Consider the following 20,197-nt stretch of genomic DNA (forward strand, 5'->3'; position numbering starts at 1 on the left):
TTTTTTAAAGCAAGTTCTCTGAGGAATTATCATAGACATATGACTTAGCTTATTTTGTTATTAAACATATAATTGGGATTTTCTCAGTTATTTGGATTTACTTAGCGCAAATTAATAAAATATTGCTGGATATTAATTCCACACCTCTTTTGGTATAGTGGGAAAGTATGACCTGCAGTAAGACTGACCTGGGCTGGAATCTTGACTCTCTTACTTATTAACTGTTCAACCTTAAGTAAATTACTTAATTTTGCTGAACCTCTATTGTTCTTAGCTCCAGCCTCCTTGTGTAGCTACCACTCTGGAGGCTCTGGGTAACTTGGATGTTTTAGAGAATAACAGTTTAGACAACACTTATCAGTATCCTTAGCTTAGCTGGGCCAGGGGCAAGGACAAGGGGCCAGGAGTCTTTTCCATTCACTTCCTCCTGCCCAGAGGCACAGGGTTTTCTCTGTCCTCAACAACCTATAGCAGGCACAACAGAACCACAGGGGTCCTGCTGAGACTTGGTGCCCACGACCACTCGTTCCTAACTGACCAGAAGCAGTTTCAAGGCCCTGATGTTTTTTTTGACTCAGCTCTTGATACATTTGGCTTCTGGAGGCTGAACCATAGGAACTTACTTTCGACCTGCCTTTATCACTGTATCACACCCTTCTGTCTCTGTGACCTCTAATTTTCTCTTTTTATAACATATGCTTATTTTTAAAAAGGAAGATAATTCTTCTTTTGCAGGGTAGATTTTAATGATATAGTTTATAATGTATCTAACAGAGTGCCTAGCACATAATAGAGGCTCAAAAACTTCTAGCTACTATTATTGTATTACATAGGATATTCTGAAAGTGAAATGTCAGTAAGTTACTGAGCCACTTGGGCCCCAGTTTTTTCATCATGTGAGAAGTGAGCAGATGCTTTTCACACTCTAGCCTGATTCTTTTTGCCATTGAGACAAACATTTTCACAAGACATGAGGGGAGTGGCCTGTGGAGAGGCCGCAGAGTAACACTGATGACCCTCATAGGAATACAAAACTCCTTAATTCACCAAGACTGCACTCTCTAGTGTAATTACCATGGTTATTATCATTTAAATTCCAGGATCATCTTATAAATGAGGTGACTTTTTATGATTTAAATACTCTTAGAGGAACTGTTGTGAATGCTAAAAAAGGAACATGATAATTTTAGTATCACCCTTTTCTCCTCAGTTGGAGATAAAGACCGTGTTTACAGATATTTGTTTACAAATGTTTGCTTACAAATATTTACTAAGTAATTTCTGAGACCCTACTCTTCAAGTAAATTCAAAAGAAAATCAATGTACTCGGCTCCTTGATTGCATTAACCGACTAATTCATAGGAAATGGTGGCGATGTAGAAAGGGCTATTAAATTTGGGTTAATAAATAATTCAGTGTTTAAAGCAACCAGTTATCATCATGATTGGTTAATATTACTGGGTAATATTACTGGATATAAATCACTGAGATTTATAGCAATACAATAATGCCTCCCTATGGGTATTAATCTATTAACATAATACCATTCAGGACTGCAATTATACTAAAACTATACTATTGTCAATAATATAATCTCTACAAATTGTCAAAGATGGAGATAGAAATCAGATGACAATTTGCGAAGATGCTTTTTTGTGTGGTTTATGTTTGTTACAAAATGCTACTCAATCATTTTTTCTTCCCAATTGAATAGTGATAATACCCAAAATGATGCCAATACCAAGGAATTCTGGGTAAACATGCCAAATTTGATGATTCATCTAAAGAAAGTGTCGGAACAAAAGCCCCAGGCTACATATTATAACGTGGATATGCTCAAATATCAGGTAAGCCTATTTATATGGTCAAGGTGTCTCTTTCACATTACAAATGTATATTCCAACATACCTAACATTAAATAAAAGTAGACAAAGTAACATTTCTTTCAATATTATTTAAAAGCTACAATTTATAAGAAAATAGAAACCTTAAAAGACTATTTGGAGGCTATATAGTGTCAAGAACATTCATACATATTCTTATTAGTTGAAACCTGCAAGTAAAAAATTGCATTCAAATTTAGGGAAACATGCCAAAAAATGAATTTTCAGAAAACTACATCAATTAAGATTACAAATATTGACAAAATAGTTCACTGTAACTTTGTTAAGAATATTACCATACTAAAATCTCTTACTTTAAATGATTAAATGTAAGTAACTTGGTGTTTTTTCATAATGTGATAGTCTATGAAATAAATTCTGATGAAACTTATGTTAAGAAATAATTTAATGAGAATATTTGGTACAACACATTACAGGATATGAGAACTTTCTTTTTGTATTTAGGATTTCCCTTTACCCCAAAATATTACTGATTTAATAAATAAGCCTGTTTCAAACCAGGATCCTATAGAGCTTGAGTATCCCACTGATTCCTAGCCACTTGATCTCTTCTGAAAGTTGTACTTTAATAGAAATCAGTGCATCTCAAACATGAGCGTACTTTACAATCACCAGGGAGGTTATAAACAAATGCTGATTCTGAACTGGTGCTAATTATACACAGACACAGATATAAAGATAGATAGATGTCTATATAAAAATCTATTTATAGATAAATAAAGATGGAGATGGGGAGGGGGGAGGGGAGAGGGATAAAGATAGAGACAGAGACAGAGACATCTACTGGGCCCTGACACTCCCAGAGATTTTTATTTAATTGGTTCAGGATGTGACGTAGGTGTATATATTTTTACAAGTCCTCCAAATGATTATAATGCACGCTGTGGATTGAAAACCACATGTTCTAAGGGAACCATTGAACGTGAAGCATCTATGTAATTGTACATTTCACAAAAGTACAAATGAATATAATGGTTTTCTACTAAGAACAATATCATTGAAGCTTTGGACATTATAACAAAATGTAGAAAGTAGACAGAATTCACCTATTGTAATATGAGCTTGGTGTAAAGTACTATAATGAAGGCAAGAGACTGAATTCTGGAATTAAGTCAGCTTCCTACTGTCCACTGACCTTGGGCACTTAATGTCCCTGAGCCTCAGTTTCCTCATCTGCAAATTAGGAAAAAATGATTCCTACCTAGGTATTTTATAGGCTGTGAGACACTCACACCCTAACACATTTCAAAGTACTTTGTGAAATGTAAGTAGCCCTAGGCCTGACATTTTGTTTTAAAGGTGCTCTGAGGAATCCCTTTTGTTGTGGTTTAGTTGTGTTGTTGTTATTGTTTTTCAGCAATGCAAGGGATTGGCTGGGAAGCATAATTAGCATTTTGTGAGATCAAATCACATCATGTTTACTTTCTGGCCACCAGTAGCACCCTCCCAGTAACTGGGACAATCACATAGCCATAAAGCACCTCCCCAGGTAGAGGAGCTACTAAGAAGTTGAGAACTCCTGCCAAGGACAGAGTATAGAAATGGGTCGGGAGAGTGGGTCTGCTCTGCTTTTGAGCTTATCTTAAATAACAGACTTCTAAATAAAAGTGCATTTGCAGAGGATTGGGCTGCTAAAAATATTTAAAGTTTAAAAACTTTATTATAAAGCTTATCATAGAGATTATTATAAAGTTTTAAAGCTTTTATTATAATGGTCATCAAACTAAAATTATGTCATCAAAAGCCATGTCTGTCATTTTATAAAAGAATCCACGTCTGGGTTTGTTTCTGCAGCAAAACCATGCCTGACTTTTAAGCACAGCCTGCTTTCAGGTCCACGTGGTGTCCATATGTGCAGGCATTACTAGGCCAATAAAGAGCTGTTTATATTCTTTAAAATCAGCAAAACTCATACTCCATGAGTAAAACTGCAAGGGCACAGACACCACCCACACAGCCCCTGCTGTGCGTGTGTACTTATAAAAGGTACATAGAAATAATAACCTTGCAAATTTTTCACTGTGGGCCCAGGATTCTAGTTGATATTATTGTCTTATAACTTTTTGTTGCTTCTTCAAGCCTGGCTTTTCCTTAGTCAAATTCACCTTTGTCTAACTCACTGGTTTGTGAAGAGCAAATATGATAAGAATATTAATAGGTAACATGTATTAAAATGTTAACTCCTTACTGTATGTGAGGCACTAGGCCGAGTGTTTCATATAAAACTTCTTCTTCAATCTTCCTAACATCTCTAGGCGTAAATATTATTATCATTTCTGGGACTTCCCTGGCAGTCCAGTGGTTAAGAGTCCGCCCTTCCAGTGCAGGGGGCATGAGTATGGTAAGGGAACTAAGATCCCGTATGCCACACGGTACAGCCAAAAACTTTTTTAAAAATTAAAAAATATATATTAGCATTCCCATTTGGCAGATGAGGAAATAACTGAGGCACAGAGAAGTTTTTAGTGACTGGTCAAAGATCACTCAGCTTGGAAGTGACAATCAGAACTCACACCCAAATATATCTGAAAAAACCAAAAACACTAATTTGAAAAGATACATGTTCACAGGAGCATTATTTACAATTTGCCAAGATATGGAAGCAACCTACGTGTCCATCAATAGATGAATGGGTAAAGAAGATGTGGGGTATATGTATACAATAGAATACTGCTCAGCCATAAAAAAGAATGAAATTTTGCTATTTGCAGCAACATGGATGGACTTGAAGGGCATTATGCTAAGTGAAACAAGTCAGACAGAGAAGGACAAATACTGTATGATACCACTTATATGTGGAATCAAAAAATTCAACCAACTAGTGAATATAACAAAAAAGAAGCAGACTCACAGATATAGAGAACAAACTAGTGGTTACTAGTGGGGAGAGGGAAAGGGGAAGGGGCAATAGTAAGGGATTAAGAGGTACAAACTATTAGGTATAAAATAAGGTACAAGGATATATTGTACAACATGGGGAATATAGCCAATACTTTATAATAACTATAAATGGAGTATAACCTTTAAAATTATGAGTCACTATATTGTGCACCTGTAACTTATATAATATTGTATAGCAACTCTATTTCAATTAAAAGAAAGAAAGAAAGGGAAAGAAAGAAAGGAAAAACGACCTCACACCCAGGATTGGCTGCCTTCTTGGCCTCAGCTCCTAACCAGTGTGCTACCAGCTCCCTATCTGACATAAAGTGCATTGTAAACTCTAAAGTGCTATAGAAACTTTAATAATTGATTTTATATTTTTAATCGGTAACAGTTCACCTGAAGCGCCCAGCACTCACTCATACGGCACCCTTCATGGTGATTTTTTTACTGAGTGCTCGTTTGTGAGCGGCGCAAACAACATTATGACTTTTTGATATCTAAGAATATTCCATTGGGAGATAATAATAGCTTCTGGGTTTGTTTCAGATTAATATTCAAGCCTTAAGTGTTCTCCTTCCTGTCTTTGGCAAGGTGTCAGCCCAGGGCATTCAGTCCACACCTCTGAACCTGGCAGTGAACTGGCGATGTGAGCCGGCAAGCACCGACCTGCGCATAGATTACAAATACAATACGGATGCAATGACAACGGCCGTGGCCCTCAACAATGTGCAGTTCCTGGTCCCCATAGATGGAGGGGTAACCAAGCTCCAGGCTGTGCTCCCACCAGCAGTCTGGTAAGGAGCCATTAGTCCCTTTCCTCTTCACCAAAGGGCTCCTGGGCAAAGGGATCACAGACTTTTTAGCATTTGTGTTTCCTACAGGAAGAGATCACAGCAGGCCTGGGTGTCAGGGTTCAGGGCATTAAACAGAAGCTGCTATAGCTAATTTCAAGCAGAAAATGATTTAACACAGGGATTTAGATGTTCACACAAAAAAAGAGGAACAAGCTTTAGACTGGATCTCCAAGAATATTTCCCAGAAGATTGCAGAACTGGTCCACCAGGGGAGCTGCTACCTCTGCTACAACCAGGAAGGAGAGAAATTAGAAGGCTGTCAGTGGAGCCATTGAATTCAAGAACCCACCACCCTCATGAGAATCCAAGGATAAGAAAGCTCCTACTGGCACTGCCTAAACTGCTTCTCAACAACTACAAAACTGAGACTGGACTGGAGCACTGTTTAACAAGATCCCCACATCTCAGTTAGGCTGCTGACCAGCAGAAAACAGCCCAAAAAGCATCAGGAAAATGGCCTCTGCCTCCCTTCTATCCGCCAGATCTCAAGTAGTACCTATAATTGATGGACCCTAATCTGCATCTAGGACCCTAATTACAAGGGAGTCTGAGTTTCATTTTGCAGCCTCTGGACTATTAAAAGGCACACTAGAGAAGGTATGGGAACAGAAACAGAATAGACACTGAGTACCAATAGCAGATGTTAAAAAAAGCCTTTTCTCCTAAGGAAAAATACTCCAGTTTTTCCATATGATTGTTAGAAGCAAAAAGTAGAACATTAAAAAAAAAAAAAAAAAGAATGTCAGCCATGTGACAGCTCCAATTTAAATTACCTGAATTAATTGATCAACTAACACTTCCCATCTATTTATTCAGTAGATGTGTTAAAAAAAATTTAACTGCATTGTCCTCTAAATGTTTATCTCTCTGACAGTGTTGTGACTAGTTACAATAAGGAAAGAGAAAGGAGAGTATTTATGTATGGATGAATGGATACATGGATGGATGGGTAGACAGATGGAAGGAGGGAGTGAAGGAGGAAGGGATAGATAGATAGATAGATAGATAGATAGATGGAAGGAGGGAGGAAAGGAGGAAGGGATAGATAGGTAGGTAGGTAGATAGATAGATAGATAGATAGATAGATAGATAGATAGATAGATAGATAGATGGAAGGAGGGATGGAAGGAGGAAGGGATACATAGATAGATAGATAGATAGATAGATAGATAGATAGATAGATAGATAGATAGATAGAAGGAGGGAGGGAAGGAGGAAAGGATAGATAGGTAGGTAGGTAGGTAGATAGATAGATAGATGGAAGAAGGGAGGGAAAGAGGAAGGGATGCATAGATAGATGATAGATAGATAATGCTTTAATTGTAGCTAAAATTTTTAAGATCATTTTTATTAATTAACACTATCTGTAAAAATACGACATCCATTAAACAGAAACCCTTGCATATGAAAAAGTCTTTTACCTACTTTATTTTTAGGAATGCTGAACAGCACAGAATATTGTGGAAGATTCCTGATATTTCTCAGAAGTCAGAAAATGGAGGTAATGTAATCACAGGCTTATTTTATTTACTATATAAAGCTGAAATAACTTTCAGATATTAGAAACTTATTAACCAAAATACATTTAGCACTAAAAGTAAGCAAAATATTTCAGTTCACTTTGGTATATACTTATTTTAACCAATAAAAGAAAATAGTTCTTCAATGAATCCTCTGCTACCTCTTTTCTGCCCAAGACCCCACATCAAACAGACCATACTTTAAGCAGAGAAGAGCTTTTAATGAGGCATATTTCCATTCTGTATCAGATCTCACACTCCCTGATGTTAGATATTTTTCACTTTCCTCTGATATAAATCATAAACTGGAAAATACATTGCCTTCCAAGCAGCATGCTTCCAAATTTTGAAGTACCATTTGGCTGAATTACATTTTTATCAGCATGCAAAAAAGTCATGAATAATATTTAATGATAAATTTTATTCTATTTATACTGAAACATATACTATTTTCTAGTAAGTTCGATTTTGCACATTAACTTTGAATACAATTTCCAAAGTTATATCCAGAATGTTGTGTTGACTATCTTGTAATAATACTCTTTTTGTAGGAGTGGGCTCTTTATTGGCAAGATTTCAGTTATCTGAAGGCCCAAGCAAACCTTCCCCATTGGTTGTGCAGTTTACAAGTGAAGGAAGCACCCTTTCTGGCTGTGACATTGAACTTGTTGGAGCAGGGTATAGATTTTCACTCATCAAGAAAAGGTTTGCTGCAGGTAAGTGGGTATCTTGTGAGTTTCATCTGCAAACAATAATGTTGCCTTAGCTACTCTTCCTTAAGAAGGAATAGGTTGTGATTTTCTGATCATCTTCCTCCTCTTCTTCCCCACTCCCAATCCCCATTTCCCATCACAATCAGAAAGCAAACCAACTGTTGAATGAAGTAAAAATAGGACAATGAAACTGGGAATCAGAAATCAGGAAGGTCCTGGATACTTATCATGGCTCTGGCTATTTCTTATATGGGACTGACCTGTCATTCCCATTATATAGGTGTGTACACTGAGGTTAATGGAGGTAAATCCTACTTTTGTTACATTGACAAGCAAGATGAATGTTAATTTTGAATTTATCTCTTACCTGAAAACTTTTCTTCTTCAGCAGGTCTTCATAGATTTTAGACTTGTCTAGGCTTAGCTGAGATCTAAGAGGATCCATCTTCACTTTAATAGCACCTTAAAAAGTCTAGACCAGAGATCAGAAGTGGTTGCCTAGAGCTGAAATGTGATAATGAGACAGGTTTTTGGCACACACGAGAGTTTGTTGGTGGGGATTCCCCAATATTAAGGTGATTATCTTGGTCAATGATTTGTTGGAATACATCCTGGTTTTTATGTCTGCCTTATTGACGTAATTATTAACTGCACTCATTTTGTTCTCAAAAATGGCCCAGGGTGGAAATTATATGGTTACTCTTTCTATAAGAAGTTGGATTCTCCCATCCAGGAACAAATCTTCCAAGCTATTCTGGGCAACCCAAACCTCTGCAAAGTATTCCTATATGGAAATGTAAAAAGGCAACTAGCTGGTCTGGAAAGTTGAAAACAATAAACTTTATGTATTTTATGTTAGTATTGTACCCTTCAATTACATAGTATTGGCTTCTAGGAGTAGGGCAGGAAGAATAGAAATGTTACCCACATAATAACCACATTATGGAACTAGCAGGTAACCGTTGATATGTTGTTTTATTTTGCAGGAAAATACTTGGCAGATAACTAATAAAATCTTATGCAAGGATTTGGAGGATTCATATAATGGAGAACTACTGTATGAGAAACAGGTTTTAATTTTGGTTTGATGAAAACAAACCAAAATCTGCACTTGGGGTATATCTGCTGGAAATGTCAATGACTTTCAGCAATGATTTCCCTCACACAATACCATGATGACCAGTCCTACAGTATTTACTTCTAGGTGTAATATTGTTAATGGTTTTAAAATGTAATTATTGTATTTGTAAATTGTACTCATTCCAGTAAGGCAGTTATACTTGAGTTTTAGCATTTTACCATTCCTGAAATGGATGTAATTTAAACTGTGGTATGTAAATTTAATAGTAGTACTGTTGAATGGCACAATGCTTACAGAGGTAGATTGCATTTTGTCAATATATAAAATTTAAATATAATATTGATAGCTGTCATAAGGGGGTGCCACACACAAAGAAAATTCAGTGGAACCAGAAAAAAACTTCCTTTTCTTCGGTCCTTAGTATGTTTTACTCTAGTGCTAAATAAAAATTCTATCTTCAAATATTTAGTGGGTTAAAGTCAGAAACTATTTCAGAAAAAAAAAATTCTAAGGTACATGTGCATATTCAAAGAAAAGCATTAATTACCACTTTTTAAAAAGCTTTTTTTTCAAACTGCAAATTTCATAAAAATGCAAACTGTGTAAACAGGCCCTCTTATTTTTATAACTTGTGTAAAAAGGGAAAGCAATTCATATTTAAAGTTTATGAAATTATAATCAAGAGTAAAGAAGATGTCGAAGTCTTAACTACTTCCCCCTCTCTCCACAGTTTAGCAGATGTGGAGATTACTGAATAATCAGACTAAAACAAAAATTGTGATTTTAAAATTTCAAGGATTTCCATAGTTGAACTGGTTAACAACTTTTGCACAATAACTCTATACAGAGAGTGCCTCCCATCCAGCATGGGGAATGGTACCAAGCATCTTCCTCTTTACCAATAGGAACCAAAACATTGAGTCTAAATATCTCAGAAAAAAAAGATTTTAGTCCCCTACTTAAATCCAGAAGGAGAATTTTAATTGTCATCATTTATATCATTTGGGAAGGAGAAAATAAGCTTTATAAATCAAATTCTAACCACATTATTGTGCAATAAATTTCCTTTTGGATAAGATTCATTGTATGTAACTATAAATCTTTGCCATTCTTGGGGAATCAAAAAGAGAGTTATCAAAAATGTATGTTATGATTTCATTGTTGCAAGGTATAATAAAAACTGTAATTACTCAGTCTGGCCTCATAATATGGGAATTCGGGATGAAGAAGCTCTTCTTCAGGGGTCCCAGTTGTAAAACCTTCCTTCATTACAATCTGAAAACATGAATTTTCCTTTAAGTCATAGAACCTATTTTAAACATAAACTAATTCCTACTCTAGGTTATACTATTAAATAATTATAATTATTAAGTTGTTATATTCATCATTAGTTGATAAATTTTATTTTACATTCATTCATGCTTGACAAAGAACCTTTAGCCCCTTTAAATTTTAGAATTAAATTAAATTTTGTAAGTCTTACATTTAAAATGAGATTGTGACTGACAATTGTTAATAGTGAAACTTTTTAAATTAATATTTGTACTTCTCAATCAGTGCTTGCTACCAAGAGAATGTTCAAAATGACCTGTTTTACCTTAGAAGAAATCTTACTGTTCAAACAACTCTCAATTGGCTCGCCAAACAGTCTCTGGTGTTGAAGTTTTTTGAACAAGTAAGTAATAAACTCACTTTAAGCAAAGATATTCAATTTGATTTTGTAACCAAAATAGTAAATGCAAACTTTTAAATCCCATGAAACATGGGGAAATTTCAGACACTGAAACCAATGGAGAGTAAGTAACAGAAAATTGAGGATTATCCAGCATATGAATATAAAAATATGTTTTTAAGAAATCAGTTCATGAGAAAACATATTGAATATTAACACAAAGGCATATTAAAAGTGTATAAATATTATTGGTTCTCATGTCTTGCTCATTATATCTTATTTTATTTTATATCTTTCTAGAGTGAATTAGTAATTAAACACAAGGGTTTTCTTTTCATAGAATAATTTGGTTGATATATAATGTAATTTAAAACAGATTACAATGATCTCTACATTATTCAAATGTCTCTAGGCACTAAATTTGAAACTATGAAGATATCCTATGATTCCATAATTGGTCTTTATGAAACAGAATGAAAGTCAGAGATTTCAAAATTATTAATTTTGAAATTTTATTATTATTATTGAATACCAGAACCTTCATAGAGAATATATCCCTTCTTCTTTCAGAAAATAGGTCATATAATAACACAATTAACTCATATCAGGGATTTAGATTGTGGTGGGTTTTTTTAATCTTGTAGTTTATAATCTCCTGTTACTCCTGTATCCAAAGTACTGTACAATAATAATTTGTGTTAGGAAAAATGATCCTAGACAATGTAATTATAAAAGAAACACTAAGTCAGATTCATTATCAATTCCTAAAACAAAATGGGCTAGTACATATTTAGATTTTCAATACAAGGGTTCAAATAAAAAGAAAGGGTTCTCATTAACCAGAACACCATTTCCTGAGCATTATGATTAAAAAAGATTCTGCTCTAACAAGATAGAAAGTATGAATGCTTTATTTTGCAACATGGGAAATATTTTTTTCAAATAAATTCCATATTTTCATGTTATTTTAAAAAATATTTTTTCTTAAGAATTAGTCTGAATTTTAGCATAATTGAAACATACAATTCCAAACAATTAAATTTTAAATTATTTTTAAAGCTCTATTCTTCTCTACACATACAGCCAAAATGAATATTCACTGCATAGTATTTGGAAGTACATTTCACCTGTAAAGAAAGGATGTCCACATTTCAAATGGTTTCAAGTGAATAGAGAGGAACCATCCCCTCCAGAAAGTCAAACTACAGTTGTTTTATTTTTGTTTTTATGTATTTTTACTGAATCTCAATCTGCAAAGTGTTTGAGGCCATAATTACTCATATTTCCATTTCCAAATATTCATTTCAAAGAAGCCTGGCAACTACATTAGCTCTACCACTAACTCTTGCTGTGTGACCTTGGACAAATCATAGCCCTCTTTAATTTCTCACCTTTAGAATGAGGAGTTGAGATTGACAGTGGTTTCCAAGCTTTTCTTAACAGCCAAACTTTTTTCTGCTAAAATTGCACATGGAATCCTGTTAGGCAAAACAGCTCAGAGCAATGAAGGAGTTCCTCCAGCAGTTTAAATCTGGTCCTCCAGAGCACTGTTTAAATACCATAATAACACAGCCATGATCTATAAAGCTTCTCTCACCTCAGAAGTTCCATGGTTCTAGTTGACTCAGAGACATCCACCTTTGCGGGCTTTAAAAAAAACTTGTACAATCATAGTAATTGATATACAGTAAAAATAGATATTCTCTTGAGTGCTTACCATGTACCAGTCACTATAGATGTTAGCTCACTTAATCTTTATATCAACCCCCAAATGGTAGATACTCTTTTTAATTAGTAAGTTACAAATGGTGACATTGAGGCTTAAACAAATTAATAATTTGCCCAAAGTGACACAGCAGCTGGAAGTAACCCAGTTATCTTGACAGCAGTGGGAGTCCTTGACCTGTTTTACTTGTTCATTCTGGGAAATGAACTCTTCTGTTTTATTTTACTATACATATTCCACTAAGTACCCAGGTAAAAGGTGCTATGAAAAATTAATACCAAAATAAGGATAATTCCAAAAGCAAATTTCTTGGAAAAGAATATGTTTCTCAAAGCATGATTTGTGGACCACTTGTATTATCATTTATTTAACAAGGGAAATGATTTTGGCTTAGTTACCACTATATCCCCAGAGCCTAGAATGTAGTGGGCATCAATAAATTGATATTGAATAAATAAATCTGTAGGGGTGGGGTTTAAGAATATGTATTTTGACAGCACCCAAAATTTGAGAATCACTGCCCTAGTAGATCTCTCAAATACTTCTTAGCTCTGACATTGCATCACATTTTATACATTCAATTATCATTTGAATACCATTTTTCTAGTGAGCTTATTTTTTCATTCAGTCCACTTAGCTTCCTACAATCTTGAAGAAAAAAAAAAGGTAGAGGGATTTTTCTAGGAAAATTCCTTGTTTCCTTAGAGTTCTTTTATGCTATCTCAAACTGACCTGAAATGCATTCTCTCATTGTCATTTTTCTGTCCTTTTTGTCAATGTCTTAAAAGATTAAAAGAAGTAGGTAGGTTGCAAGCTGTCATTCTCCAAATAAAATGTCCTAAAACATGGCTCCCTTCATGCAAGGGACACAGGCATCTAACTTGTGAGCTGACACTGTTTATTTTGTAGGCCTTTGAATTGGATGCTTTATAAGCACGGACAACTGTCATTCCAAAACAGTTGCACCAATTGCTTTCATTTTTGCATTTTTTTTCCTCAAAATAATCACAGTCTGTCAGTTAAAGTTGAATGACACAGTAAAATGTGCCTGTATCTACTAAGGAGATGCGTTTGTGGTTTCTTGTTTGTTTGTTTTTTTTTAACTTTCTTTTTTCCAAAAGATTATGCATTTGAGCAAAATCCCATTCAGTGTAAATGTATTCATTTTGCTACATGGTTTTCTGGTCAGCAATTTTTTTTAAATGGAAGCATAATTTTTTTATGGTATCAAAATTACGGTGATCTCTAAATATCGCTTTAAAAGTTGTCAACATGATGTTTCCTTAAAATGAGTCAAATTAAATTGTTGATATGAATGAACAAGTCAATCATTGTTACACTGATTAAAGAGACTGTTCTGATGACCCACCCCACCTCTTTTACTATGTGCACTTCTCTCTTCAGGCTTTATTGTATTTTCCTGCTCCTTCCATTTTTTTTTTTTTTCATTCAGCAAACAGTAGTTAAATGCCATTTGCTCATTTGTGAATCAAACATGGCTACCATTACATTACTTTTTGTCTGTGGAATGTATGGAGGAAAAATGAGATAGGAGTGCAATGTTTAAGTCTCCAAATATTAAAACCAAACAACAAAACCCACTAGCATTTCTATTTCTTTGATGTTCTGTAATCTTCTATAGGCTAGAGCTGCATTTTAAATATCTAACTGAATACCAAATATCCTTCTTGAAAGATCAAATTTTAGGGTCTATTGAGTTGACCATGGTCAGACCTCTTGACTGTCCCTCATGTTTAATATCTGATGTCTATCCAAAATGAGTATTGCTAGGAGAGAAAGTCACCTCCTTGTTGACATCCATCATGGGTATAATAACTTATTCTCTAGGCTTAACTTCTAATGTTATTTTTCCTTTGATTTATAGTATTTCTAATCGTCTCCTTCTATCTCTAGTGCAGTACATTGCCTGTTCTATATACATCTTTGATCTTACAGGAAAAGACGTTTCAATGAAAAGCAAATATATTTTTATGTGTCCCTTAATTGGCAAAAGAAAATAAGTAAAGGGTAATTCTACTTCATTCACTGTATTCCAGTGTTTTCCAAATCATGTTCAGGACTACTGCTTCTGGCAAATGTTCATTGTGGTCTGAGAATAAATGATCCTAGATCATAGTCCCAACCCACTCCTTAGACATTGATAATAAATGTTAGTGTTTTAATGAAGCTTAAGAAAGTTTTGGATCAGAAAAACACTTTTCTTTCTAAACACATCTTGAAGAAACTTTAGAAAAGTTTTCTTTTTAACACTGGTTTACATATCTTTCAGCAATTTCAAATAATATAACCAGGAATGCTTTGGAAAGATGCTTCTGGGTTTTTGTTTTAACTCTAAGGAAAATTTCTGCCACTTTAAATGATTTACTATCTACTTTAAATTTCATAAGTATATCTTAGTGAATTTAACTTTATCACCTAAAGTATTCAAAACAAAACAATAAAATTGTTTTACTATTTTAAATTTTTCGCATTATTTTTAGGATCTGCACTTATGACCATCACATCATGCTGCTATCTGTTGAAGATGGTCCAAATTTCTTTACAGAGTAGAATTAATACTAGTAAACAATCTTTGGTAATACTTTATCTAAACACTTTAAGAAATTGAATCATGATGGATTGATGCTGACTGCATTTTTACATAATCTTGTTAGAAATTATATGAAAAACATTTCAGTTAAACCTAGGAAAAATACACTATTTAGTATAGATTTTGCAGGACTCTACACTCTATTAATGAGCATTAAGCAGTTCTTTTTTGCTTTGCTTTATTTTGCAAATCATTTTCACAAAAAATCAACAAAGTTCCTTTAATAATTCCTGGGTAAACTGTCTTGTTATCAGACAGAAAAGGGTAGAGCTGAATCACTTTACATTTCTCTAAATATAGTTCAATTTTTAATTCATTAGGACTTCACTACAGGCCAAGCAGTCATTTGTAGAGCTGGCTTTTTAAACTGTTTGAAGAGCATTGGGTTTCAATATACAAAGGATTTTTTTTTTCACTTTGCATAGAGATCTGTATGAATGTAATGATCAAATGTTAATTTTGTGCCTACTAAATGGCAATGGAAGGCATTGATTTTTTTTTGTACTTTTAACAATAAGAGAAACTAGGAAAAGAATCTCAGAGAAATTTTGTTGTATTTCTAAAGGTAATAAAATTCAGTCATCTGTCTTTCTTAAAGAAAATGCTGTTAGTGTATATTTTGAGTTGGTGGTAGCTTTTATTTAGAGTGCTCCATGATCTTTGTAGCAAAAGTAAACAATGTCTTTATGACCTTGGTTGGAGTACATATTTTCACAAAATACCTTGAGCATAAAATATTTATTAAAAAAAAAAAAAAAACTCTGGGGTAAAATACTCAAATATACTTTTAAAATTAGTTAAAATATTGATGGCTGGCTCTTTTTCCTACATGTGTAATTCAATAGAGAATACTTAATTCTTGTAGCTGTGATGAAATCTTTACTGCTTATGTGCCGTGCTCAAGAAAAAAACAGCAAAAAAAAAGCAGGGATTTGTTCCTTCACAGAACTACCCAAAGCTCTCTGATGAACAATGGTGATACGAATGTGTAATATTGACTTCTTGAAGATAACCATGAGAACATTTTAATGTTACTTGCCTTATAAATTAGAAAAGGTGTGGATATCATTTTTTGTAAATAATGATTTTTACAAGTGTTTTTTCCTTCATAATTTTCCCAATCACCCATTTTACAAAATCCTAAATATGCAATTATTTATCATGGCACATTACTGCCACTAGGGTTCCCATTGCAGGACAAAGTTTAATTATACTTGAGAACAAGATCAAATATATAAGTAAGTTACTATTTAAATGTGATTTTTTTCTGGAAAATAAATGAAAAACAAAAATAAGTTGAGTTGTGAACCTCTTTTATTACCAGCCTCTTAAAGTTTTACCACATTTCTGGAAAACTTCGTTGCATATTTAGGGTGGGCATGGTGGGCAGAAGGTCTGGCACAGTGCAAGGGCTATAGAGTTGGACAAATCTCATTCTATAATTTAACTATAGTCTTGAGCATGTTACTCAATGATTCTTCATTTCCTTATCTTAAAAAAAAATAGAGTTACTATTCCCTTATCCTAGGGTCACTGAACAGATTAAATGAGATAATATTTATCAGTCACCTAACAGTTCCTAACTATTATATAGTAAATAGTCAACAATCCTTTCCTGTTCTTATTTTTATGTGAATAGGGATTGAGATGGGCCAGAAAATGTTAATGCTCTTTCTCCAATGCTATCCTAATCCTTATGCGCTCTACCGTTATGCAGATGTATTGCTATTGACAGCCAATTCTAGCTGCACTGAGCACTCATTAATGGACATGCACCAAGCTAGGTGCTTAGGGCACCATCTTTTTCTATTTCCAATGATTGCCCACTATGTGAAGGTCCCTTCAGGGTCTGGTTTTGTTTGCTTTGGGTTGGGGGAAGGGCTCTGGGGTTAGAAGAGGGATAGTTATTAAGGAGGAAGGGCCTATTATTTATGTCAGGTGGGTTCTCAACCCCAAACAGCCTCCATTTCAAATCTTCGTAAACTTTAAGGATTGGGGAGAGTGGTGTCAAGGAAAGTGTAACGTGAAAGTTTGTAATGCCCAAACGATAAGCCGATGAGTTCCAAGCGGCCCTGGGCATATTATTCAATATCTCAGAATCTCAATTCTCTAAATCTGTAAAGGACTAACAACGCTTTCTGCTTTTTTTTTTAAAATTTCCTTTATTTATTTATTTATTTTTGGCTGTGTTGGGTCTTCCTTGCTGCACGTGGGCTTTCTCTAGTTGCAGCGAGCGGGGGCTACTCTTCGTTGTGGTGCCTTATCTTGTAGTGAAACCTGGGCTCTAGGTGCTCGGGCTTCAGTAATTATGGCACATGGGCTCAGTAGTTGTGGCCCACGGGCTCTAGAGCGCGGTCTCAGTAGTTAGGCACACGGGCTTAGTTGGTCCTCGGCATGTAGGATCTTCCCGGACCAGGGCTCGGACCCGTGTCCCCTGCATTGGCAGGCGGATTCTTAACCACCGTGCCACCAGGGAAGTCCCAACAGTGCTTTCTTGAACGAGTTATTGGGAGGACTAGATAAAACTAAAACTGTTTGCCAGTACCTGGTAAATGTGAGCTCTATTATCAACCATCTGTGCCTTGGGGTGGTGGAAGGCAGATCAGGGGTCGGGGGAAGGGAAAGGGGTGCTTTCCTTTCTCTCTGTACCTCGCACTTCCCGTCCTAGGAACCGGCAGCATTTCCCACTCCTGCCCCTGACATCTGCAAAAGGAAACTGATGAGGGCTCTCAGGGCTGCCCCTTGAGTTCCCAGATGTCCCCCTCGCTACAGAATGACTCGGCTTCTCTCCAGCTCACGGCCACCCCAAGGCACAGCCAGGCTCAGGGCAGCCCCCTCTGGGCAGTGACGAGGAGATCCTCTACATCCTCAGGCGGCTCAGAGGACTACGCAACTACTATGTCTGCCTGGGGCGAGCCAAGGACTCTGTTTGAGAAGGTCACCTTGGAGACAGGCCGCGGAGTCCAGGGGGAGTGCGCAGGCATTCGCGGGCAGAGGGAAGCCTGGGAGACGGGAGCCTCGCCCCGCGCTGGTCCCGGCAGCGGAAGAGCCCGTGGTCCGGGAGGACCCCCGCCGAGTCGCGTCTGCGTCTCCAGCACTGCCTTAGGTAAGTGCGACCTCTCCGCAGAGCGTCTGGGCAGGAGCAGAGAAGATTGACCGAGGCAAAATGCAAGTTCGAGGATCGAGGGGGCTAAGCGGGGAGGGCCTTGTGTTAGAAATGGCCTGTCTGCCTTGTCCACGACCTCTCTTTCTAATGCCTTATTCCTCCTCCCTCCAAGAAATAAGAAAAAAGTGGCCCCAGTTTTTGGAACTGGAAGCAGGTCCTGGCCTTTAGTTTCCTGCCCGCCTGTGTGTCTCGGCTTCACAGTGTTGCCCAGTGCAGAGCTGGCCAGCCGGTCCGATCGTGGAGCAGCATGAGTTCTGAGCAGTCTGCCTGAGGTCTGGCGACACCGGCGGCCTCAGCCCCTCTGGACCTCCAGGTCCCAATTCTGGCCTGCGGGGCAGCTTTGGAAACAGGTGAGCAGACCGAGGTCTGTCAGTGTCACTTTAAGGTTGGAACCTGAATGACCCACTTAAACAGGCTCAGTATGTCTTGTTCACACATATACACGCTCACACAGGCACACTCATGTACACAGACACACTCAAACACACATGCATTCAGTGCACAGACACATCACACACAAAGGTGCACACACCGACATACAAAGGCACACAATCAGGTACACAGATAATCACTCATACACACAGGTACATACACAAAGAGATGCTCACATGGGCACTCACACAGGCACACACATTTATGTACACACTCACTCATACACACAGCCTCACACACTCATGGGGACACACTCATGCTCATACACACAAGCACATGCCCACAGAGACATATATATGCTCACATAGAGATGCTCACACCCATGTACACACACTGTCACACACAGGTCCACAATCACACACCCCCCACACTGCCTCGCTTCCTAACACACAGTACCTCTGCTGTATTTGTGTGCCCTTCAGTACCCTTTGCCTCTGTCTGCCCTGACACTGATCACACTGGGGTTTAAGGTTGTGTTCTTGTCTGCCCTACCCACTTCAACTGCCAGCTCTTTGAAGGCAGGGACTGTTTTAGTTCTATTTTAGTGCCTAGCACAGTGTCTCCCTGTTGGGGCTCTCAGATTTACAGATTATAAAATAATTCCAATGAATGTCTAAACTTGTATGTAGGCAATAGGGCAGTAGAGTTACAGTCCAAGTTCTGGGAAGTCCATTACCAGCTTTTTCACAAGCATTTGTGAGAGGAGGTAGGTTTTCCAATAAATTACTTCATTAAAAGTTCTGGGCTTCCCTGGTGGCGCAGTGGTTGAGAGTCCGCCCGCCGATGCAGGGGACACGGGTTCGTGCCCCGATCCGCGAAGATCCCACATGCCGCGGAGCGGCTGTGCCCGCGACCCATGGCCGCTGAGCCTGCACGTCCGGAGCCTGTTGCTGCGCAACGGGAGAGGCCACAACAGTGAGAGGCCGGCGTACCGCAAAAAAAAAAAAAAAAAAAAGTTCTGTTTGCTCTTTACAAAGTAAATCACTGTTGCTTGAAAAAAAAATACCCTTTGGAGAAGCAGCTCATCTTAATTTTTAAAGTAATAGCAACAACAACAAATGTTAATTAGCAAAATATCATTGAAATTAAATTTGGGGAGGCAATAAAAATATTGTTTTCTGGTGTAGGCTAATATCGTTCTTCTACATATGGCTATCATTTCTCAGTGACTTTACTGCAGTTAAGTATTTTTGTTGCAGCTTAATGTATGCTTGTGTGAATTAAGTATGCTATTGCATAAATAAAAGTTATCAGATGGTACTTTCCTGGTGGTCCAGTGGTTAAGACTCCGTGTTTCCACTGCAGGGGGAGCGGGTTCCATCCCTGGTCAGGGAACTAAGATCCCGCATACCACGCAGTGCAGCCAAAAAAATAAAAATAAAACAAAAAAGGAAGTCTCTACTTCTTATAAATTCTGAAATATTTTTAAAAAGAGTTATCATATTTCCAGTTATACTGACCAGAATAACAACATATACTAAAAATCACTCTTTAGGAAACCCCACTTCCCTATTCCAAAATGCTTAAAAAAAAAAAGATCTGTGTACTTTATTTAGAATGAGTCTCTGTGTTATACTAAAATATTTTCAGATCTTTTGTTCAGTATTTTACAAAAGTTTTCCTCCATAGGTT

General features: G+C 36.6%; 1 protein-coding gene across 10 annotated transcripts in view; it reads left to right on the top strand.

Annotated features, from left to right (window-relative positions):
• The window catches only part of SGIP1 (SH3GL interacting endocytic adaptor 1), a 211,607-nt gene extending 200,760 nt beyond the window's left edge, over positions 1-10,847 (top strand). For all 10 annotated transcript variants that reach the window (XM_060023453.1, XM_060023445.1, XM_060023466.1 and 7 more), the window contains 5 exons: positions 1,715-1,847; positions 5,382-5,584; positions 7,081-7,145; positions 7,716-7,880; positions 8,864-10,847. In XM_060023453.1, coding sequence (XP_059879436.1) covers positions 1,715-1,847; positions 5,382-5,584; positions 7,081-7,145; positions 7,716-7,880; positions 8,864-8,886 — 589 coding nt within the window. In that variant the 3' untranslated portion in view covers positions 8,887-10,847. The remainder of the gene's footprint in view (positions 1-1,714; positions 1,848-5,381; positions 5,585-7,080; positions 7,146-7,715; positions 7,881-8,863) is intronic.
• The last annotated feature ends 9,350 nt before the right edge of the window (positions 10,848-20,197 follow it).

This window comes from Delphinus delphis, chromosome 1 (genome assembly GCF_949987515.2).
Source record: "Delphinus delphis chromosome 1, mDelDel1.2, whole genome shotgun sequence".
Taxonomy (NCBI): Eukaryota; Metazoa; Chordata; class Mammalia; order Artiodactyla; family Delphinidae; genus Delphinus; species Delphinus delphis.